General features: G+C 46.7%; 1 protein-coding gene across 1 annotated transcript; it reads right to left on the bottom strand.

Moving 5' to 3' along the window:
- Positions 1–4144: 4144 nt before the first annotated feature.
- Positions 4145–9046, bottom strand: LOC136293719 (lipase member K-like). The gene is made up of 9 exons (XM_066190646.1): positions 9023–9046; positions 8764–8881; positions 7841–8039; positions 7485–7594; positions 7207–7343; positions 6619–6756; positions 6436–6507; positions 5332–5400; positions 4145–4409 (listed from the first exon to the last, which is right to left on the bottom strand). The coding sequence occupies exons 1-9, from the start codon at positions 9029–9031 to the stop codon at positions 4176–4178; spliced, it is 1086 nt and encodes a 361-aa protein (XP_066046743.1). The 5' UTR covers positions 9032–9046; the 3' UTR covers positions 4145–4175.
- Between the last annotated feature and the right edge of the window lie 810 nt (positions 9047–9856).

Raw genomic sequence — 9856 nt, 5'->3', positions numbered from 1 at the left:
TGAGCCCTTTCTCACCTCACAAATCCACCCAGCTCTCCCTCTCCAATCACATGGTTTCTTGCCAAGCTTTTCTTGCTCATCCTGTTTAGCTCCTTACTGTTGAAATGAAAAAGAAAGTCACTACTAGAGGAATAAATTTCAACCACTCTGTTTACCCTGGAGGGGTTAACTCGTTACCGACTCTCTAAGATCAAAGCTGCAGTATTTTTTTCCTACATTTGTGCTGCATTAAACAGCGCAGGAATTGGTAGTGCTGTGACTTAGTTTCAGGTTCTGGGGACATCTGGCAAGGCTGAGGAACTCACTTTATGGATTCCACCTTATTAGCAGGACTACTCAGAGAAAACCCCTGCAATCACCAAAGCCATTCATCTGCCAGCTTGTAGGAGCAGAGCAGCTCAGCATCAGGATGGATGGGTCCTCTGCATGTGCCTTTCACCTTGCCGGGGATGGGAATGGCAGGGTATTGCCAGAAGTTAGCACCAGAAAGATGCCATCAACAGGGCATCCTTGCTGTGTCCCAGTGGCCAGGGCTGAGCTATTTCTATCTTGTCAGCAACTCCAGGACTCTGGAGAAAAAATCTCGGTGTGAAAACCTGACCAGGTGGATGATGAGAAACAGCAACTCAAGGTTTTCCAAGGGACACACACCAGCATCGCCCCATCTCCCTGACAACTGCCCAGCCAGCAGAGCCACTCATCAGGTACGGTGGGCATGCTTGTGTCCAACTTAGCAGACCCATCTATTTATTACATGGGATTCATTTATTCCGTCTATTGCATAGTATTTGTGACAAACCCACCTCAGTATTTATTACATGTGCTGGCCAGCAGTTGTTTATAGAGTTGTGCAGGATTCTGCCTGCAAGTCCCTGCACGTGGCAGAAGACACCCACAGCAGAAGCTTTTAGGACCTCCAATCCAAAGAAAATAAAAATGCTGACGATCTGGGCAGATTAAACCCCAGAGGGATTAATTTGCAACCTCTGCATCCCCCGCCTTTTAATAGAGAGATAAATATGTTTAAAGGATAAAGCATCGCTCTCTAACCCAAACTGACGTCAGCTGAGCAGCTTGTGGGGCTGCAAAGCTGGCCTCAAAGAATCCATCCTCGTAAGGAAGGCATCTGGTGGTGCCACCAGCACCAGCACCAGCCACACTGGGGGTCTCTGCACAGAGCTGAGCCCAGCTCAGGCTCTGCAAAGATATTCCAACCCCTGACCTGCATCTGAAGAGGGAAAGGAGAAGGATCCACACCGAAGTCAGTCTGTCAATAGATTGCCTAATCACAGGTTGACAGGAGTAAGGAATTGGCACACAGGGTTGGAGGCTGCTGCCAGCGATTTGCAACACAACGCTGCGGCTGGTGGGGGTGGATCACGTCTATGTTTAAGGCTGCACCTTCAAACAACACACTTCAAGTACCTTGTCCAAGTGAAATAACAGGCTCCTGTTATTCCACCCACAAAACTGTGAGGACCTGGAGTCCTGGCCTATCTTATATTGCTTCCTAATCCTTTCACAAAAGAATCAACCCTGCTCACTAAATCAGAGAAGCTCAGCAGGTCTGGCTGTCACTGGTGCCACATCAAACCTGGCTTGCTCTCCCAGGAGCCCACGAGCCCTGTGGCAAAAGGCTGTTTGTTTATTTATTAAGCCTTTTATTTGGGGATGTGCTCGCCTGCCAGCCAAGGGCCAAACCTGCTGACTCAGCAGGCTGTGGAATAATTTGGGGTTTTTGGTCTGCACCGTGGTTCCCAGCTGCTTGGGTGCCCACTGGGAGCTGAGGCAGGGAATGATGTGCCACCCTGGGGTCTCCCCTCCGTACCCTCCTGACCCCAGGGGACGATTTGGGGGTTCTTTACTCATTTATTTCTACACCTTCTGAGTCCTGCCATGTGCCACGTGTCTCATCTGTAAATGTCTCCCGCTGCTGGCAGTTGATTTATTTCCATTTCAGCCAGGATTTGGGTCACAGCTTTGTTTCAGGGCTTTGGAAGGGAAAGAAAATATTTAGGCACAGCAAAAGGAGAAAAAGCAATCAAGAAAAAGCCCTTTTGTGCTCATGGCAAAATAGCAAGTGAAACTGTGTTTTTAAATTTTGTTTTTTTTTGGCTTTGGGCAAATTGTTTCTGCAGAACTGTAAAGAGACTTAAAAAAAAAAAAGAAAAAAAAAAGAGATGTGTTTAAATAGGATTAACTTAAGCAAGAATTTGTACTACAGAAAGATGCTTAGAGAATCTCTTAAAGACAGAAAAGTAAACAATATCCAAATCCGATAATCTGATCACCCGATAAAATTTACAAGCAATTTTCTTAGTAGAGAGAAGAGTATTTACTGGAAATGGACTGCCTTGAACAAACTGAATAAACAGATTAGGTGAAGAGCATTACCTAAAAAGACAATTTTACAGTAAGCTTCTTGGAATGAGGCAGAAGCTCCATACTTAGGAAGAAAACGGGGGGAAAAAGAAGTAAATCATGAATTATTTACTGCAACCAACGTGGCTTCGTGATACGCCAGGAAACTGTAACGAGTGCAAGCTTCTTTTCATAAATAAATGGCAATAAATTTTCATTTTATTTGCTGGCTTTGCCCTTCAGAGGAGAAAGGCTTAGGGCAGGATGATGAGGGAAGCAGCAGGGGAACAAACATGTCATGGCTTTGCTCAGAGTCCCCCTGGGAAGCTTCTCCCCAAAGAAGCGGCCACCAAGGCCAGCGCAAGGACACCCAGCACCGGGGAGGAGTCTCTGTCCTTCACTTCTGCCAAGCAAATTATAGCCAGGAATTCTGTCAGCAAAAATAACCCACAGCAACACTTGGAATGGCTGCTCTCCCCCAAATTTATTTTCTGGCATCCCCCAAGCCTCTGATTGATCTACTCTGCTTTTCAGGGTGATGCAGATCTTCCTGGAAATTCTAAAAATTGAAAATCTGATCGTACTCCAGTGCATGATTTTGAGTAATTTCTCCATGAAATACTGTTTTCCCTCACAGCTGGATTCTCCCTCCCTGAAAGAAGCTGATTCTTCTGGTGGTTGCACCATGGACACGTTTATCGAGATTTTTCTGGTGAACCTCGAGATTTTGGCTGACAGCAACAGCCAATTTTTATTGCTGTAAAATAACTGCCCCTCCTTCAGGCTAAAGAAAATAATAATCAACACATCATAGCACCTCTGAGATCACCACTCAATCCTATTACCCAAACCTCTCAGATAAACCCTGAGACAGAGGCACTTTGTGAGTACCCTAAGCTCCTTTTTATTTGGATTTTACACATTCTGCTCCAGAATCACACTGGGAATTGCATGACTTATAATTTCTCTTCAGGATTTATGCATTTCTCACTTCTCAGTCGCTGAAAGAAAAAAAAAAAAACAACCCAAACCCAGTCACATTAAAAATGTGATTGATTAATTACAATTTTTATTGAATTCAAAACCACTGCTACTGTGTTCTCTCTAGGGAGATGTCCTTCCAGTACCTGAAAGGAGAAAGATGGAAGGAAACTATTTGCAAGGGCCTAGAGAGACAGGACAAGGGGGAATGGTTTCCCACTGCCAGAGGGCAGGGATAGATGGGATTTTGGGAAAGAATTGTTTCTTGTGAGGGTGGGGAGGCCCTGGCACAGGGTGCCCAGAGAAGCTGTGGCTGCCCCTGGATCCTGGAAGTGTCCAAGGCCAGGTTGGAGGGGGCTTGGAGCAGCCTGGGATAGTGGAAGGTGGCTAGGCTTTAAGATCCCTTCCCACCCAAAGCATTCAGGAATCCTAATTCCGGTGTTTTTCACCACACATCTGTTGGATCTCTTTCTGATCTGCCTCGATGGTTTTAAGCATAACAGTGCCAGACCCCAGACAGCAACAATGAGCTTTGTGTCACTGATGAAGACAAAAAAAGACAAAAAAAAAAAATCGAAAGGAAAAAAAGGAGAGAAACTGGAAAAAGAAAGGCAATGCAGTGCCAGCCAGGAATAGCATGAAGGTTCCTCTCCCCACCCTGTCCCTGCTCCAGTTAAAAGCAGAACATTTTCATCAACTATATTCAGGTGGCCCAAATAGAGAGAGACTTCAAAATCCTCTAGAGACAGCAGGAATCTTATGAGGGGGGAAAAAAAAAGTCAGAAAAATAAAAAATCAGAAAAATAAAATCATATCAGGCAAAACCGGCATCTTTAGGGATACTTCTTCATGATGTCGAGGATTTCCCGGTACAAAACCTCGGTGGCGTCGAGGCCCAGCACGAAATCCATGTGGTTCCACTGGGGAATCAGCTTGTGGTGGACCAGGTTCCTGACCAGGGGGAGGAGGAGGGCAGTGTCCCGGGGGTCGGCCAGGCAGTCCTGCCCCGCGTTCCAGATGGCCGTGGGCACCTCCATGGCCCTGACGTCGTAGAACGGAGCCCCGGCCTGAGGGCAGGAAAAGTGATTCTCGTCAAAGAGGAGATGGAAAAGCGGTTTCATCGAACAGGAGAAGTTGCTGGGAGGCAGCAAATTGCTGCTCTTTGGGAATGGAGGGAAATAAAAAGTGGAACTCCTTTCTCTAGGAAGAAACTTAGAGATGTAGCATAGCCTTACGTGCTACAATTTAGTGAGATAATTTAATTAAAATTGATTGGGAAATTCATTCTGACTAGCTAGAAATTCTAGTTCTGATACTACAGACTGTTTTGATAAGGAGGCAGAACTCTGGCTGCCCTGATTTAGTGCTGCTGGATGATGCTGCTCCCAGCAGGAGGTTGGATTGGGGACCTCCAAAGGTGCCTCCCAGCCAGCCCTGGAGTTTATGGTGATGCTTCACCAGCACTTCCTTCAGACCAGCGACAGCAGGGAAGTGTTTGGAAGTAAGTTTTTGAAATTAAAACATTTCTAGAAGGTTATTTCAGCTCCACACCCTGAGGACTTGCCACGAGGTGATTTGTCAGCAACTTCTCTTGTCACCTGCAGTGTAATTAATCCAGTTAAGAAGCACGTGCTTTCTGAACTTTTTTTTTGTTTGTTTAAGGAAGAAAGAAGCTTTTTTTTTTTTTTTTCCTGTTCCAAGGCTTAACCACTATTTCAGAGAAGGAGTTTTTCTTAATATTCAGCCTGGTTTAACTTGAGACCATTTCCCCTTATCCTTCAGGAAAGGGGAAAGTGTCTAATTTAAAGGGTTTTATTCCATTAAAAAGGTATTTGCAAAATAGAGTTGAGAATGGAAAATGCTGTTGTTCCAAGCAGAGATCCTGACTTCCAGTTTGTGAAGAGGGGAGTACATTAAGAGGAGTCACAGCAGGCATGAATGGGAAGAGAAGAGGGAAAGGGAAGGCCGTGGTCATTGGAAGCACCTCACCTGTCTGTAGTGAAGGCTGTTGTAGCTGTGCCCCCCGTCAAAAGCTCTCAGTGCCCCACCATGGACTCCCTGCAGCAAATTCAGACATGCAGTGGTCAAAGTGAGAGCACAGTTCTGTGGGAGTGTAGTCTACCCTCGCAAGCCAAACCTCAAAAGTTAGTTTTCATCACTGAACTGGCAGGATTTTTCAAGTGTGTCTCACAGGTCTGGGCCCTGGGCCCAGCACAAGTAATTACTGTCTTTATTTTTGGACAAATGGACAGAGATTATGTTCCTAATGTTTGTGGACAACACCAGGATGGGAAGAAATTAAAATGTTCTGGAAAATGGGTTTAGAACTCTAAATATCCCTTGTGGACTGTAGAATTGGCCTGAAATGACACAATCAAAGATGGAAGGAGCCTCTGAATATCTCTTTGTCTAACTGGAACAGGAGTATCAGCAAAACAAGGTCAAGGTGGCCATGGCTTGATCCCTCCACTGGGCAGCAGCACTTCAGAAAATAGGGTGTGTGTTCTTGCTACAAACCCCACAAAATTCTTCTGGGGTCCTTGGGCAGGAATTCCACACAGGGAAGAAGGCTTGCCCTGAGTACAGCCTGTGGCACACACCACAGAGAAAGTGCAATCTACAAAATAAAGCAAATTTTTAGCTTGGGGAAGAGAAAAGGAGTGCAGCAGAAAACAACTGCAGTGTCAAAGGGCTCTGGTGGTGACTATTCTCATGCCCACACGGGGGGAAAAGGAGATATAATCAGTTTTATCGCTAATAAGCTTAATTGGCTGCTGTCCAGATGCACCTCTGCCACAGTCTGACCACTAACGGCACTCAGGCTGCAGGGCAAGAGTGGAGCTGCTTTGAAATAAGACCCCTAGAATGTGCCTGCTGTAGATGCAGGGCTCTCAGCTCCAAGTGTTTCTCTTGACTGATCCACTCCTTTGGGGCCACAGGGCTCAAAAATCTGCCGAGCATTTTACAGAGGGGTGAAAACAAAACCAACAAGGATCTGGCAAAGGTGTGTCTTGCAACAGCCAGCACAGCAGGCTGCCCACAAGGGACCAGGAACACTCTGCTGGGCACGGGAAGGAACCTGGGAAGGTTTACCTGCAGCCAGTGGATTATGTTCTGGACTGAGGACCCAGCCGGGGTGTGCCCCACATACACATCTATTCGGCTCTGCAAGGACACGAGCACATTTCACAACAGGATTCACTCGGCTCCTCAAAACAAGGCATTGCCAAGGCCTTGGCATTCAGAGGGACCCTCTGCAGATTTATTCCCACATACCATGTTTGTGTTCTTCCAGTTAAACCCAAAAATCATAGCCAAGATGTGCTTGCAGACCTTCGAGCAGACACAGAACCTGGAGAGGATCATCTCCCCCAGGGCAGTGTGTGGCATGAACTCCCTGGTGCCAAACAGCTCCTGTAAAATTGCAAATGTACTCATCAAATAGGAAGTCTGGTCATGCTTTTCCCCAAAGCACCACCACTTTGCAACTTCTGTTTTATCCCCACATTAAGGTTGCCCATAGTGAAGCCTTCCTTGCACCCCGTTAAATGCTCCTGTTCCTTGTTTCCTATGGGCATGATCTCTTACATTCATTATGCTCTTGTGTTTGATGGTAAGGCTCAATTCACAGCCTCTGCATCAGTTTTATTCACCAATGTTTTGGTTCTAATTCTGCCGGAACATTCTGGGGAGTGAATTCAGGACAGGACTCAAAGGTTTTGTAGTGAGATGTGTTTTTCTTCATTGTGAAAACAGACAGAGCGCAGAGCTCCCGTCTTTGTAAATGACTTGAAATACTCCATAGATAACTTCACAATCCCTATGAAAAACACTTTGGCTGTGCAGAACATAGTGCAGACCAACCTTAAGCCCGTAGTCAGAAAAGACTGAGAGTTTTCTAAATGGGCTCTGAGAAAATATCACCGTGGTCACAGGTGAAAGAGCAAAGAACACCTTGATTTTCTGAGCCAGCTGGGGCATAGTGGAAAAGGCTACAAAACCTAGGGGGGTGGAAAAAAGTAGAAAAAAAATGGTTTAGTCTTTTAAGACACTCATGCACATAGTTGAATTTCAGTGAGTAATTTTACAAATCTGAGAGGGGACGTAGGCTTCTCATGCTGTCACCAAAAGGACCCGCTCACCTATAGTGGTGCCTTGGGAATGACCAATATAATAGAGCTGTTTCTGTCCTGTTTTCTGCTCAATAAAGTTGATCACGGCTGGGAGGTCGTATTTAGCCATCTCATCGAAGCTGCAAAAGGAAGAGCAGAAGTCCTGCAGCATCTACACGTGCACAGCCATCACCAGCAAACCACAAAACCAACAGGGAGGGCAGGGCCACCCCACAAACTGCTTCATCCTACTGAGTTTTCACACGGGGTTTTCACTCAAAATAATTAGGATGAGCTTCAGTCCAGCCTGGTTCACTCACCCCCCAGCTAGGGCAGTGTGACCCTGCCAGAATTCAGCTTTTTCTGAGATCCTCAAACCCATTTACCTGAAAGCCCAGAATTCATCCTGGTTGGGAGTCAGGACCTGGTGTCTCCTGGACCAGGTGTTCCCTCTGCTGTTTCCTATCCAAACATCGTAGCCGGCGTCTGCGAGGATGAAGCCCAGGCTGCTGTTGGGTAGGTTGGTGATCCAGCAGCTGCCTTCTGCAAGGAGACCATGCTGCAGAAGTGCCACGGGTCTCACACCTGCAAGACAGGCAGCATGAAGATTCTCTTTATTTTTAATAAGAGATTATAAATAATTATAAATAAATTAACTATTTAAAATATTTTTAATATTTTCGCCTTTTGAGACAGTTTATGAAGTGTTATCCCAATGGCAGCCAAAATATGTGGAGGTTTGTGTTGGTGTTCCTCTAGATTTCATTTTAAAAGCAGGTTTGCTAAGCTGCACCGTTATCTTGGCATTAATCCCCAGAATCTCTGGGGGTGTTGGCAGAACTTGGGGCGCCTGGGGAGCTCTGTAGGGAAACATGGAGGAGACAGGGGATGTGATAGGAAAAATGCAATTTTCATGGATCTAACCCCCCCTCCCAGTTACTACCCCTCACAGGACAAGTGGATCCCCTGGATGCTCCTCAGGGAGTACCAAACCAGTCTGCTGATCCATCAAACGGCTGCAGGAGCACATTTTGGGGGCCAGGCTCTGGAGAGAACCCAAGGTGTGCCATCAGGATGGATGGGCTGCCTTGCACTGCTGGGACTGCAGCCTGACATTCAGAGCTCAGGGGTTCATGAAGGGGGAGAAAACATCCCTGGCAAGGGATTGGCCTTCCCAACAAATTCTGATCCATCAAAACTGGTGTTACAGATGCCGAGCCACAGGGAACCTTGCAAACCCTCTTGCACAAGCCCTGGTACCCCAGTGAGCGGCTCAAGGTGTGTGTGTCCTGTGTGGCATCACTTTTACCTTGGCAGCCGGCATTTCCTCTCCCGTGAGGAATTCTGTTCAGCTGGAGGATGTAACCATCTTCTGTCACCACATCATACTCCTCGCTGGGGTACCCCCAGAAGGAGATCAATTCACTCTGCAACAAGAAGGAAGCCAATATCAACATTTTCCAAGGCTCCTGTGGGGAAATCACTGAATGTGATATTTAACTATAATTATTTAACAGTGGCTGTCTCCTGGACACTTCCCACCTGGGCTCCAATGCCATCGTACTTACTATGTTCATCCGTGCTTCTGGATTCTTAGGAAATGGGGAATTAAAGAGGCAGTCCCCGGATGCCATCCCATGGAACACGGACACCAGAGCTAGAGCCAGCCACATCCTCGCTGTGCCTGGAACAACACACCCACAGAATCAGTGCCAGGGAAAGCAGGGGCCATGTCCTGCAGGGCAAGGAGAGATGAGGGCAGGGAAATGCCCCAGGTAGGACTCAGACTCAGTCTGGTGGCCTAGATGACCATTTAAAAGCATTAGTGCACATGGGGTGGCTCAGGAAACACATCTCAGCAGGGATATTTCCAGGGAGGTGGGACAGACTTTCAAGAATTCCAGTAAGAGGTGAGGCAACAATCCTTGCAGTGCTCTGGGAGCTGCAAGAGGTTAAAATCATAGAATCACAGAACGGTTTGGGTTGGGAGGGACCTTAAAGCCCCTCAAATTCCAGCCCCCTTCCACTACCCCAGGTTGCTCAGACCTCCATCAAATCCCCGTTCCAATACACAAAGAACGTAGGGTGTTGCTTGTGCTATCAGTGACCATGCAGTGCCACTTCTCCAGTCTCTCTTCCACGAAAGGGGATGGCCAGGAGGGAGGGCTCTGTCCCATCACCTTGCTGTTTGCATCACCTGTTGGCACCACTACCCAAACCTCCCCAGGAAGGAGAGAGAGGATGAATAAGATTCAGCACTGCCTTCCCTCCCTAAATAAAAAAATCATGAAAAGAAAATCTCAAACTGCTTGCCCTTCTCCTTGATCATGGCATAAAAGACAAAAATTGATTACATTTAATTCAGAGCAGGACATTTTCAAGTGCAAATCTACATGGAAAAT

Source organism: Chamaea fasciata, unplaced genomic scaffold, assembly GCF_029207755.1.
Source record: "Chamaea fasciata isolate MVZ Bird 193981 ecotype frontalis unplaced genomic scaffold, bChaFas1.0.hap1 SCAF_9, whole genome shotgun sequence".
NCBI classification, from domain to species: domain Eukaryota; kingdom Metazoa; phylum Chordata; class Aves; order Passeriformes; family Sylviidae; genus Chamaea; species Chamaea fasciata.
The sequence above is the reverse complement of the archived record's forward strand: the minus strand, read 5'-3'. Positions and strand labels throughout refer to the sequence as shown.

Excerpts from the sequence above, each read along its gene's own strand:
- LOC136293719 (XM_066190646.1), bottom strand. Across the intron at positions 7,344-7,484 it reads TTCCCAAGGCACCACTATAG|GTTTTGTAGCCTTTTCCACT; the intron begins GTGAGCGGGTCC and ends CCACCCCCCTAG. Across the intron at positions 6,508-6,618 it reads ACTGGAAGAACACAAACATG|AGCCGAATAGATGTGTATGT; the intron begins GTATGTGGGAAT and ends GTGTCCTTGCAG.